The sequence below is a fragment of the Sceloporus undulatus genome, chromosome 4 (assembly GCF_019175285.1).
Source record: "Sceloporus undulatus isolate JIND9_A2432 ecotype Alabama chromosome 4, SceUnd_v1.1, whole genome shotgun sequence".
In the NCBI taxonomy this organism is placed as follows: Eukaryota; Metazoa; Chordata; class Lepidosauria; order Squamata; family Phrynosomatidae; genus Sceloporus; species Sceloporus undulatus.
The window spans coordinates 81,046,266-81,060,983 of NC_056525.1; the positions used below are offsets into that span (position 1 = coordinate 81,046,266).

The 14,718-nt window shown below is 38.9% G+C and overlaps 1 protein-coding gene across 2 annotated transcripts in view; it reads right to left on the reverse strand.

Annotated features, from left to right (window-relative positions):
- Positions 1 to 11,943: 11,943 nt before the first annotated feature.
- EPS15 (epidermal growth factor receptor pathway substrate 15) overlaps positions 11,944 to 14,718 on the reverse strand; it is a 75,240-nt gene continuing 72,465 nt past the window's right edge. The window contains exon 25 of one of the 2 annotated variants that reach the window (XM_042462803.1): positions 11,944 to 12,725. In XM_042462803.1, the coding sequence (XP_042318737.1) occupies positions 12,579 to 12,725 (147 nt within the window). In that variant the 3' untranslated portion in view covers positions 11,944 to 12,578. The remainder of the gene's footprint in view (positions 12,726 to 14,718) is intronic. The other variant, XM_042462804.1, reaches the window with a different exon arrangement.

The window sequence follows — 14,718 nt, forward strand, 5'->3', positions numbered from 1 at the left end:
AAAAAGACAGTATACTATAGAAAAATCTTGCCTAAGGCAGAAAGAAAGAAAATTGAGCCAACCATCACATTTAAATTGTAAGGGATACTTTGATTAATGCTCTGCAAGTCAAGCCTAAAAGTAGTTACTGTCTTCTAAAGATACAGGGGATACAATTCTTGGAATTAGAAAATTGTCATCTAGGATTGCTGACTGGTGTTCTCTGGACAGCTTTTTCCAGCAATCTCCATAGATTTGATGGCTGGTGGAAAGTTATAATGGGAGGTATGCTGAGGGCTCTAACAAGATGTTCAAAATTTCCTAACAATGAATAGCTTTTCCTAATTGTCTATGCTGAGTAGGAATCTACCATGTATGGAATATGTTGTTTGTTGTCTGATGTGTCTTTTGTGGGGAAGATTTTCTCTCAAAATTATGGTTGCTATCTTGGTGTTGTCACCAATGATTTGAGGAGCACATACTTTGAAGCAGCTGTCGTTTAAATCTGTTGATTTTTTTAAATAGTAATATTCTTTGGTGGCACAGATGTGTCTCATTGTTAGAATCAAGTTGTAGATTTTAATTTTTTAGCATGCATTATTATTATTATTATTATTATTATTAAACTTTACTTATGAAGTGCTGTAGATGTACACAATGCATGGAGTGGGTTGAATCTCCAATCTAGGTTATGTGTGGTCATCAATGAGTTTATCATGAAGATTTTGTGATTCTCAACAAAGGAAACTGGTATCTGTATGTTCATTTATTTTGACAGACGTAGCTTGATTGTTGGATGGATAAAGATGATATATAACATAAACTTTTCTAAGCATTTTCCCCTTCATCCAGCCCATAAACATGTCATCAGTCTACTGCTGTCATATGAGAGGTTTGTAACCCATCTCTGTAAGGATGTTATTTTCTAGTTTGCCCATGAACAGATTTCCACTAGAAGAAGCTGTGCAAGTACCCACTGTTGTATCCTGTAGTTGTAAGTAGTGTTCTCCACTGAATGCAAAATTACTGCAAGCGAGGACTAGCCTTGCTGAAGTAGTAATAACCTTTGTGGGAAGATAATTTAAACACCTGGCATCAAGGAATTAATATTAAGCTTGAATCTCATCAGTATGTAGTATGTTGGTGTAAAGGGATGTTACATCTAAGGTAATTAGTATAGTTTCATTATTGATATTGTTTATTTAAAGACTCAGTTCTAACAAATTATTGGTTCTTTCATATATGATGGGAGGTGTTTTTTTTAAAAAACACAAAAAACTCCCATCTTCTGACTGTAAATCTAGGCTAATATAAAGAGAGATCTTTTCTATGGCTGTGTTATTCCTTGAGATAATAGGGTGTCCTGTGTGGCTGGATCTACAGGTATATATTTTAGGCAACATGTAAAAACATCCAGCATTAGCATTTGGATTTATAAGGAGATTGGATGTCTCATTTGTAAGTAAATCATTGTTAGTAAGGTTTTGTGTAGTTTTAATGATACAGTTATTGACTTCTAAGATTATGTCTTTTTAAAGAGTTTGTATGTTTTTCATTCTTCTGTTGTTTTTGGCCTTCTGCTGTGTAACCTGCAGTGTTAAGTACTACTGCATGCACACACATGCATATAATCTGTTTCCATCTGATCTGAAAGAAAACCTTTTATAGATACGAGCTCCAATAGTACTTAACCTTGTGGAAGTTGAATACATTTTACAAGCAACTCCGTGGCTCTTTGGTTTTTAAGTGGGAAAACTCTAGACTACATAGTTGAACAATGAACACAAACTTTGAAGAAATCATCTGCTCTTTACTCAGTCTTGTGTTACGCCTAATATATCTAACTCTTCCAAGTGCCAGGAAGCCTGGGGTACAGTTTCTTCAGTATTCTGCAGACTTTACAACAGCAGAGCAAATTTATCAATAATCTAATATGAATACCCATCTCATGACAGGCAAAATGAAAGAGAAAATGAACAATCAGCCCCCCTCAACTGTTAATTTTAATTTATGTACTGCCTCTGTCTTTTAGCCAATTTAAAAGATTATGAATAATTTAATAACGAATAAGCACATAAAAGCCATAATCAGTTCTGGCACATCCTGTCCGTTATCAAGGCCTGTTTAACATTTAATAGACCCACATCTCCTCCTGTGCTTTGTAGAAAGCTGGCAGCAAGTTCAGCCTTCTCTTCTCTTCCCTCCCCACCTCCCCCAAATAGCCCAGCTACATATTAAGCAATAGGCACAATATTCTGCAGTTTCAAGTTTTTAGAAACAGTTTTTGGGTATTTGAGATGGAGAGGACATGAGGAAAATGTTCCCAATAGCATCCCCCCCTGCCAGCCAGCAAAGCCTGAACGTATTTGCTGTAAATATAAAGAATATTTTAAAAAATACAGTGGAATTCTCCTTCACAGTTTATTAACTAGTTCCATATAACAATTGCTCAATCATTTGCAATGAATACATAATCACTAGGTAGACAAGTGTGGCCAATGAAACTGCAAAAAATCCAGAAGATACCACACACTTTAGTTCATCCATTATCTAACATACCAAAAATTTTAATTAAGTGCCCAAACACAAATAGTAACAAAATACAAAACTATATTGATGGACTTTTGCATAGACCATGAGAGTCCTGAATTGTTCTGCAATTATCAAAGAAAAGGAGTTCTTCATATCTCAAGCAGAATTTCTCTGAGCGGTGCATTTACCCTGTTTTAAGCTGGAAACAGCTTTGTGATATGCAAGATCTATTTCAGTAGTTTTAAAATGTATTATGAAATCTAATTGTTTTGAACTGTAGTCAAAACATTTCAATATACTGATCATTCTATCATTAACATACAGTTTTTTTATCATTTCAAAAGATTAGCTACTGAGCTGAGAAAGCTTATATATACCGTATATCCTCAAATATAAGTCAACCTCATGTATAAGTCAAGAGCAGGTTTTGGGGCCAAAGTTATGGATTTTTATATAATTCCTGGATAAGTCGAGGGTAAAACATAGGGTCGTGTAACAAAGGATGCAAAGGATGAAGGAAAGGAAAATGATGCAAAAGTACACTGCTGTTTTCCCACCCAGACATTCAAAAAGGCCAGAAGTGACAACGCAGTGAAGAAAATAGAGAGAGACGGTCCTTTTTTTAGTTTCTTCCAGGATGGATTAAGCTCTTGCCTTTTGTCACTCTACTTAGAGAAGCGGATGGCTCCATACACACACACACACACACACACACACACACACACACACACGAATGACCCATGGATAAGTCAACCCAGGTTTTGGGGGTCACTTTTTTGACTAACATTTCTAGATTTATACATGAGTATATATAGTAAGTCATCAAAATTAGAACAAAGTAATTAAGATGTGAATCAGTAAATGCAAGTTGGATGTCAGAAGAATTTTTTAAAAACATTGTAAGACATATAAAACCTCACTAGAACATCTTAGGAGCATAGAGTCTGGGTAGACTTTAAAATTATAAGAATAAAATATAAGATGAATCTTTACAAATATTTTCTTTGCAGGTCTGCCAAACTTTATATTTTGAGATGCAAACAAGAGTATACTTTCCTTTCCCCTCCCTCAAAATGTATCATGCCAATTTTTCATTAATTTAAGTTTCTTTGATTTATTCCACTAACAACTCAGATGAAATTTATTACACCACAGTAAATATTTGTATGACATACTTTTGGTATTTGGTAACTCACTGTGCTTTAACTCCAAAAGCTCTAACCTTGGATCTTAATAAGCCAGGTTGGAAATGAATAGCTAGAAGAAAAACTTTACTAAATATGAACTACTAGATAGAAGAGAAATCTACCAGTAGTTCAGAACTTGAAACAGTAGTTCCCCTTTACCTTCAAGAAGTGTAAATAAAAGGGATTTTAGCATAATTTAAGACTACTAATGATAATTACAGTAACTGCAGCTGGAACTGATATTATTTTGGCCATATGTCAGAGTTTTAAATTTGGTAATTCTTTAAGGAATTATTTTAGAGAAACTTTACATTTAATGATCTAACTCAGATATTTATACTGTACACAGAAACACTCTCCATGTCTGAAGAGCCTAGGAGCATTTTGTACAGACACTTCTCTCCCACTCAAACACACAGCAGGGAGACTTGGAAAACATTACTTGCTTGCAACATTTGCAAGCTAGCAGGGGTTCCTAGTCACCATCTGACATTAACAGAAGGCAAATAACCTTCTGTCTATAATGCAAACTGTCCTAACATATGGAAAATAAGACCTGTCCCACTTTACACTCCAACTATTTTCTCAGCATTTAAAAAACTATCTTGAAAGATGTGCAAGTTGCTGTGACTATAAGAACAAATGCAGCCTTCTCACTCTATTGTGAGTATACATGTGTATATCACAGAGGCAAGGGGTAATTTTCAGCACAGCAAACAAGTAAAACTGTCCTTGTTATCTGCTGGGGTTTGGTTCCAGGACCCACCATGAATAACAAAATCCATGGATGCTTACATCCCATTAAATACAATGGCATAGCAACATGGTTTCTCTGATATAAAATGGAAAATCAAGGTTTTCTATTTTGAATGTATACCTTTTTAAAATATTTTCAAGCTGTGGATGCTTGAATCCATGGATAAAAATTTCCGTGGATAAGGAGGGCTGACTGTACTAATATTTGTCAGAGCAGATTCTAATATGAATGTCAAGGTTCTTTTTATTCTAAACTTTAATAACAATTGTACAGATTCAACTAAACTCTTCAGCTTTTTCCCCTACAATCTTTGTTTCATAGGTAAAAGATAACTAGAGAGAAGGGCTTCTCTTTTAGATCTTCACAAATAGGACACTAGAACGATAAAACAATTGCTTTAGGTAATGAGAACCAAAGGGACAATAGTCTCATTAAGAAACATGCATCTGTGAGAACTTTTGCATCCTAATCACTGTTCTAGCTTTTAGTAAAATGGCCTTCTGTATCAGAGGTTTAGAAACTTCAGGTTTGTGGATCTATTTTTTATTTTTTAATTTGGAAACTTAGTGCAATAGATGCATACTCAAAATGAAAGAATTTTAGTTCAGAAACTGAATGGAGCTCACTTTTCACACACATAAATCATTCCTGCTTCTAGCAATATTGTACAGTATATGTATAGTTTTATTGCTGCCATTGTTAATTGGAAATATAAATTGTTTCCCATTTATGGCAGATGTACCTTCTGCTCACTCTGTTCTACATGCTCAATTAACAATGCAACATGCTCCCAGAAATCAAAAGACTTAGTCAAGGTCCAAGTCTCTCTGAGCTATATTTATGTATTTCTTAAATTTGTAGTCTCCCTTTCCCTCATTGCACTCAATGCACTGTATCTTATTCTCTTCCTCTACATTTTATCCTATGAAGGAGCTCATCTGATTGGTCTACAGAGAGAGTGGTTGGTTCTAGATAAGGTTCAGTTGCTGCTGGACAGCACTTTCTTCACACATGGAGCCCTTCTACACTACGCAGCTACATGCTGTGATTACACTTCAACGTATTGGGAAGACTATTTAGATTTTTTAACCTGACAACTTCAAGGCCTCACCAGACTACAAACTCCAGAGGCCCTCCATGCTATACAGTTATAGCACTTCAATTCCATTTTAACCATGGAACTGGTTCCATCCTATGGAATCCTTGGGTTTGTAGTTTGGTAAGAGACTAGAGCTCCCTAAACTGCAGGATTCCATAGGATGGGACCATGGCAGTTATAGTGGAATCATAGTGTTATGACTGTGTAATGTGAAAGGGCCCCTGGGTTTACTTCTAAATGAGAAACCAAATGGTGACCAACTGTCATCTGTAAGCAGCCAGAACTGACTCAGAGGCCTGATGCTACCAGTGGCAGCCAGTGATCTGAACTTTATGTAAGTTACGCAAGGTAATGAAACTACCCCCTAAATAGACCCAGCATGTCTGTTTAAGCTAAAATCCAGAATGGATTCACAACCCCCTGACATGGAAGCCATTAGCCACCAATGTCCCCACTATATGACTAAATAATACTTCAGGAATACTGTTTATTCTGGGTAGTTAGCAACTGTAACTATCTGGATATTTTTGGGCTGCACCTCCCATGATCACTTAGCATTTACTCTGTTGGCTACTGTGCTGACAGATATACACTGTAGGTCAAAAACACCTGGAAGGCTATAGCTGTCCATCTCTAACATCATCTCCCACACACCCCCAGTCATGTGTCCTGAAAATGAAAATAATGCCACACAGCAGCACTACTACCAGGGCCATCCCAAAACATTTAGCTTCCTGAGAGCTCTGTCATCTTCCCATACTTTTAGGCTGACAGCATGGGAGAGCAGCAAGGCTGTTACACCACTTGACAATTTCAGTGTAGCCACATGTTGCTTTTGACATGCATGTATCCCATGTTCATATGATATAATATTCAAGTCTGCTTACAGTGAGAAAGAAGGGAAACCCAAGCAGATACAAAGAGATGCCTACAACAGGTGCATGGGGTTGACCAGTCATGGGGTTCCCAATCTGGGGTGCAAAATGGGATTTCAGGGGTGCAACAAAGAGTGGTTTATTTCCCTGAAACATAAGTCACAAGTCATCACTCAGTCAGCTGCCATTGTGCCTTGAGAAGTGGTAGTAGGTGGTTGTGTTGCGTAGATAGTACAAGTAGCCACCTGCAACTTTGACTTTTGCAGATCTGATTATTTGCAGATTTGATTAATATGTTCTCTCTGGGAATCTCTAGGTCCTCCAACACAACTCTGCCCAACATTGACCATTGAGTTGCGCTGGAGAACTTAGACATTCCTAAATAAAAGACTTCTCTAGGCATTTGTAGGTCCTCCAGCATGATTCTATGACAAACGTTTGGCAGATGTTGACCATAGAGTTGCACTGGAGGACCTGGGGATTCCTAGAGAGGTGTTCTCACAGGGGAAAATAGTAGTGTTTTTGTGTGGTTTTTCCTCATTCCTGGGGGTCCTTCACCCCTAACCCTAGCAGACATGGAGGGACCACTGTAGTCTCATCACTTATTCAAGGAAAATGAGAGAATAATCAAATCCAATGGAGAGAATAATAGGATTAACATATAATAACTGCATGTCAAAGTATTGTGTTTAAGATTGTTATAACACAACTTTTGACATAATCATTCTTTCATATTGTTGATATTTTACTCATACATTCACAATTACAAGTGTTTTGGTATTTCAGCCCTGGCTGACCGCCTCTGCTCATATGCACCATGCCTCCCTCTGTGGCTTGGAAATGTGATATTACTTATGTAGGGTGGTGCGAACATTAACCAAACATTTCCTAAGGGTGTGTGGCACAGGAAAGGTTGGCAACCACCGGAGCAGAGATGTGCAGACTTTGCTTGTCCAGGTATTTTGGACTTCAACTCCCAGAAGCCCCAGCCACCATGGGCAATACCCATGAATCCTGGGAACTGAAGTCCAAAAAAAATTAAAAATCTGGAGGATCCAAGTCTGGGAACCACTGGGGAGCTCTGCTCCGCTCTGGGCCCACAACAAACTCCAACTCCCAGAATTCCATAGCCTTGAGCCAGACAAAGAGTTAAAAACGTTGCCCAACTGGTTTATTTCTCCAGTGTGGATGCATCCTGAGTCAGTCTCTTCCCCCAGGCTGCCTCCCATCCTCCCAAAGTACCTGGGGTCCTTCCTCTTGCTGCTGCTGCTGCCTCCATTGCTCCTAAGACGTGGGTCCCCATCCTCATCCATGGCCAGCTCTCTCTGGGTCTGTTCCCAAAGGCTCCTCTCTGAGATTCAGCTGCTCCTTTCCTCGCCTCAAAGCCAAAGGCGCATTCATCCTGGGAGGGAAGCAGGGGGAGAGAGAGAGATGCCTGGAGGCGGTTCCTTTGCAGGACTCCAACTACTGCGGTGGCCGCCGCCTTCATGAAGGGCAGGCTCTCTGCCACTTTGGAATAGCCAACTGCATCCTGGCTGCAGGGATAACCCGGTTTCATACCGCTTTAACTGCCACGCGGCTCCCTGCGCTGGAATTCGTTTGTTGTGGCACCAGAGCTTGGAGGTCTTTAAGCAGAGGCTGGATGGCCACCTGTCGGGGATGCTTTGACTGAGAGTTCCTGCGTGGCAGAATGGGGTTGGACTGGATGGCCCTTGGGGTCTCTTCCAACTCTATGATTCTATGAGAGGGGAGCCACACCCCACACACATAGGGCAACCTATTTATATCTATACACACACATACACATATAAACACACACATACATGCACACACGCATGCACATATACACGCACATATACAAACGCAAATACATACACACACATACATACATAAACACATATTCACACACACACACACACACACACACATATACACACAGATACACATGCACATACACACACACGCACACACACCAGGATAAGCATGTTTTAAAAGTGTTCGGCTCTATTTTCGGGCCAGGTTTACCTCAGAAATGGGGTTTAAAACTCGCCACACGCAAAAGAGGGCCACAACAAACGACCATTCCCAGAATTTCCAGCGATGGAGCCATGTGGCAGTTAAAGCGGTATGAAACTGAATCATCTCTGCAGTCAGGATGCAGCCAAAACTAGGCCCACTTGGCCCGTTTGGGTGTGGTAAACCTGAGCCGGGGTCCTTTAAAACATGCTTATCCTGGTGTGTGTGTATGTATAAATATATGTGTGTGTGTGTGTGTGTGTGTGTACACACACACACACACACACACAGTATATATACGGGTAGCCATGTTGTTGTGTGTCTCAAGTTCTTTCCCATTTATGGCGACCCTTATCATGGGGTTTTCTTGGCTATGTTTCTTCATAAAGGGTTTGCCCTTGCCATCCTCTGAGGCTGAGAGAGTGTGGCTTGGCCCATGATACATACCCAATGGGTTGCCATGGCTGAGCTAGGATTCGAACCCTGGTCTCCAGAGTCATAGTCCAGTGCTGGCCATGTACAGGGTGACCAGAGGTCCTTCTTTTTTGGAATTAACTGAATTATCAGATTAACTGAATACATTGTAAAGATGCCCAAAGCAGGAAGCCATAAAATAGGGTGCATGATGCAGTTATGTTAAATGACAGAATAATTCTGGAAGCAACAATTTAAAGAGGGGGGGGGGGAAGAATTAGAAAACTTAATTGATTGAAACAATCACCCAGAGACAGACTACAAACAGAACAGAACTCAGATTACTCTAGATGTTTTTCTAAACTTGCACAATCCCAATGCCATTTGTTTGCTCATCAGCTAGCCTCAGGGTTAACACATGTCTGCTGACACCAGTCTCCTGCATTGGTGGTAAGGCTGAATCTGTATTGGAAGGAACAAGGTCTCCAAGACACAAGTGTTGCTATATGAAGTCTCTCTGCTCAGGGCATCAGAGCAGAGGTGTGCCCATGCAGATGTCGGCAGGGTACAATCATGCCCCCCTTCACTCCATGCCTCCTTTGAGTGTCTGGTTTGTGTATGTTGTACTCATCTCCATGAGAGGTGTCACAGTGTCTCCTTTGGGCATTGCCACCCTCACCGCTTGGGTACGGCAGCTCCATCCTTTTTAAATGTGCTCCTGCAATGGGGAGTTTACATGCAGAATTAGGGTTTGGAAACAGCACCCCTTTAGAGACTCTCTGGTACTGGTGCACACTTTTCAGAAAGAAGTGGAAAAATCCAGCTCTTTTAATCCGTTTTTTCTCCCCATAGCATGGCTTGGGTGTGCTTTTCAGTTGCCTTTAAGGTGCATATTGTCTAAATGCCCTGGCTTAAAGCTGGCTGGAAACCTGCTTATTTTGACCATCTATTTTGCCCCTAAATGTTTTTATCTCTTTACTGATGTCTAGGAGCACCTATCCAGAAACCAGGAAGTTGCCTATATATAAATAAGATGCTTCTTTCTGTCCGACTCAGTTTTTCTGTTCCAACCATGCCATTCTATTTGCTCGTCCCAATACATGTGTGCCCATTTATCAATGTTTCTCCCTCTATATTTAAATATTTAATTTAATGCCACTAAATTATGGAGCAGGGGATTTGTTTCACCTTTTATGGGTTTCATAGTATGTGGGTGAGAGGTATGTTTTGGTAACGTGAGCACAGGAAAATGTGACTAAGTATTAATACCCATTGTGAGAAGTATATTCTGAAACATTTAAGCCTGTGTGACAAAGATATGCAGCCATCAACTGACATTAAAAAAAACCCCGAGAATAACTGAAATGGCAGCTCCATTTCAAATCAATTCAAATGTGATGTGAATTGCTTTGGAGAGATTCAACTGGGGTAAACATAGTGGGAACTTCAATTTGGTATTGCATTATCAAATCTTCCTGGATCTACTCAGTACAAAAATATGAGTGTGAATGAGGCAACAGACTCAACAGACTATATACTTAAACTGTTTTATTCATAATTACAGGCTATTTTTAAACAAAGATCTATAAATACAGGCTAATCCCACCTGAACAAGTTCTTAAAAGCCATTTAAAATTTTAACAGTAATGCCATTGAAGCTGACACAGCAGTGGTTTATTTGGAAGCCTTCGAGTAAAGGTTCTGTAATCAGTCAGTAACATGAAATGTAACATCAAATGACTCAGAACGTTCAATCCTATACAGTACAAGAAAGCTTGAATATATATATATTATATATATATACACAGATATTGTATTGGTCCACAGAGTATGCCTTTAACAAAAGAGTAAGAAATTTATGTAGTCCAGTTAAACATACAATATGTACGATTAATGTTACAAAGTTTGTATCGATAAATTATGGATATTAATACTTGCAAGACGTTTTCCTAGGTTATTTTTCTGATTAGGTGTTTTCAAATGCTCACTTCCTAGTGCAAGAGAGAAAGCCTCTTAGAAGAAGTCTCAAAAAGATTTTCAGGAAAACTCAGAAAAGAATTATTTTTTTCGAAAGACTCTTGCAGCAGCATCCACAGGTAACTGGAAAGAATTCAGCCTGACAGTGATGGTTCTGCATTCCCTTGCGGCAGCAGAAGAAAAAAAATCATTTAAAAACCATCTCAGGCACAAATACCACAGGTTTTGGAAAAAGCTCACCAATTCTGTAAAACTATAGCCTAACTGTGAGTGTACTGAAGATAGAAAAGGATTCATGTGGAAAAAAACTCTGCAGGACAGAACATTTCACAGAATAAGGCCAGGATTGGGAAACATGCTGTGCTCCAGATGTTGCTAGACTGCAACTCCCAGCATTTGTCATTACTGATAATGCTGGGTAGGCCTGCTGGGACATGCACTCCAGCAGCATCTAGAAGGCCACACAATTCCCACTCCTGGAATAGGAAATAATTTACTTTCATTAACATTTAATCTTACTTTGACTCAGTGACTAGTTTAAGGTGCAACTCTCAGTTGGCATTCAATAAATTATACATAACAGCAACCAAAGACTGTTGTAAACTGTGTCTTTATATGCAGTATACTTCCTACTCCATTTCTAATTCAGCTGTCAATGTGCCAGTTAGTTGCATGTTCCACAGAAGAAACTGGGTCAATCATCAGTGGGGCATCAGAAATTCTGTCAGTAACTGTGGCCAAATATTCTAATTTCACTATCTTCCAGGAAAACGCCTGGATTTCTGTTTTTAAAAACCTCATGGACAGGCAAATTGGCAGATAAGTTTCAGGCAACACTTATTGCATATGGTACCTAAGACATTCTTATTAGTTATTGAGCCTAGCAGCAGAACCATCATTAAAGGAAAACAATAACCACAAAAGCACACCATATGCCCAGTAAAAATTGCCCTCATTTCTGTAAAACATACAATAGGTTTTAATATCTATGGTAACTTGATGTGAACATTTCAGAATCAGGATTATCACAGCAGTGCTTGGTCACCTGAATATTTCCAAGCCAGGGAAGTAAGTAAGTAAGTGTGTGTGTGTACATATATATATATATGTGTATAACTATGGTTGGTTGGCTATATGACCAGCTTTGCTTTCTGGTGAATGTGTTCACTGCTAAGCCTTATGGGAGAACTAAAATAATTCAATATTATAGGAAATGGCTTTCTGAAGAAACAGGTAATCAAGAGTTGAAACAAGCTTTGTAATCATTTTTAAAAGAAAGGTAACACATGACTAGCTATCTGCATAGATCATGGCTACATAATGTATTCATTACATATAGTTACACACCCCTGCACTTTTTTCAATCTTATATATCAATGCCAAGAGATTAAACATGATATGTAACTGCCCTTTGAGACCTTACAAGAACACATTGCTGTGGCTCATTATTCTCAAATTTAAGTGCAGAGCTGTCTTTTTGCATTAAAAGAAACTACTTTGGTGTGATGTTTATAGTAAAGAATATTTCCAAGATAAATAGAAATGGAAGCATGTTATATTAAAGAGTAGTCAGCTGAGATGAGTAAACATGAAAATGAAATTGCAAAGAAGTTGCTCAAAAATCACATTTGCAGGAATTTAAAGCCTTTTTTTACTTCCCTGTTTGTATGTATCATCCGATTAACTTTACATATACTGTAGCTTAGTTATCCAGGGAAAGGGAGAAATGGTTGAGGCAATTTTCATGCTTCTGAAATCTCAGATTTACTGAGTGCTATAGCTAATTCTAAGTCTTCTTGTTCTTGTTGTTTTAACCTTGCAAGTCGCTCTTTCTCTTCTCTCTCACTTTCTCTTTTTGCCCATTCAATCATATCTTCTTCAGTAGGATACTAAAAAAGAGAAACCAGACAATTGCTAATAAGAACAGCAGATTAGAGTTCAATTGTTTAATACAGGATTCTGTTTTGAGCTAGTTCAAATTATTGTTACCATAACTTAGAATGTAAATAGGTATTTAGTTTTTATATGTTATTTACATGGTTCATTATTTCATTACTTTAAAATAAAGAGATGAAGAATACCATTATTTGCCCATGGCTTCTAAGGCAGATTCAAAGTGCGCATCTAGCTTGTGTGCATGTGCCTTCAAGCCATTTGTTGATTCATGGTGACCATTTGAATCTCATAAGATTTTTTTTACGCAAGGAATACTCTGAGGTGGTTTTGCCAGTTCCTTCTTCTGAAATATAGCCTACTGCATCTAATATTCACTGGTGGCCTCCCATACAAGATCAGACAGGTTCTGGTGCCTTAAGGTATTTAGGCCCTGCACATCTAGCTTACCTTTCTTTTAAAGTCCATAAAAAAGATTGGCTACTGGGTATTTGGCATAGCCACTATGCATGTTAATCAGCAAAAAAAATTGCTTAAGAAAGCAATAAATGCATATCCTATTATAGTTTGTTATTTAAAACTACCCAAGGATCATGACAAATTTTGAAATTCTTACAGATTCAACAGAAGCAGCATGATAGAAAAACAGAATATTACTGTCTGTTTTGGCCCCACAACAGTGGTGAAAAAACAAACAAACAAACCTTTGGACATCCAGATATGTTAAGACTACAAATTCCATAATCCCTTTCTATGTTGGCTGAAGCTTCTGGGAGTCAGAGTCCAAAATATCTGGAGGTTTAAAGTTTCTCCACTCTATCCTAAAACTTACATCCCATTTTGAAATATAATAATAATAAAACTTTTATTTTTATCCCGCTTTTCTGTGACGAGACAATCAAAGCGGCTGGTACTCAACAGAATAAAATGGCTGGTACTCAACAGAATAAAAGTATCTCAGATTATCCATCATCATCAAATATGCAAACTCTGTGTAAATCAGAATAGATTTCATAGGTCTTCTCAGATCTCAAGAGAGGGCAGATGTGTGTTTAGAATGCTGAGATTGGTATATAACAGGGGTAGGCAACCTGCGGCCCGCGGGCCGGATGTGGCCCAGCAAGGCCTTGGGACTGGCCCCCGCCCAGTCCTGCCGCCGATTGCCACCAGAGCCTTTGGCCTCTCGTGTGAGGGCGTGGGGCCTTTGGCCTATCAGGAGGAGGCAGACAAGGGGGGCAATTGTCTATAGAAGCCTCCAAAACATGCATTTATATTAACATTTTTAAAAAAATCAGCCAATTTTTTGCGTGTCCTCCATTTTTACAAAGGTGTCCTCCATTTGACATTTGTGTCCTACATTTGTCCCGGTTTATTTATTTAATTTTTAAATACATTATTTAATTGTTTGTTTTTTGGCTTCGGCCCCCCAGTTGTCTGAGGGACAGCAACCCGGCCCCCAGCTCAAAAAGGTTGCCTACCCCTGGTATATAAAGTGCACCAATTCTGTAAAATACCAGCTCTGGCCATGGTGACTGACACCTCAGTTCCCTCTCAATGTGAAAACTGAAGTATGCACAATATGGAGCAGCCTTTGGCATGTGTTTGGAAACAACAGATGATTCAGAATACTGTAACAGACTGTTGATCACAGCTGGTTTTTGGCTACAAGTGTTTGTAGGCACAATCTCAAGTGCTAGTTATTGCCTGCACTGCATGAAGCCACATTATCTCAAAGACCAGATGAGCCTGGTGGTATATTAACATTTTCAGGAGTGGTCCGCTGAGTTGAATCTATGTGAGAGTTTTGTTTTGCTGGGATGCAAGAGACATGCTTCTTGGTGGCTTTTTGTTCGGACAGGTCTTCAGACGAACAGTTTTCATCTGCTACTGGATGATGGCAGTTGATCAGCATCAATTTCTTAGCTGCTTGCTTTATATGTCTGATAGTACTGTAGTTTCATCCTATTTTATAATTGCTCTTTTTAAAAT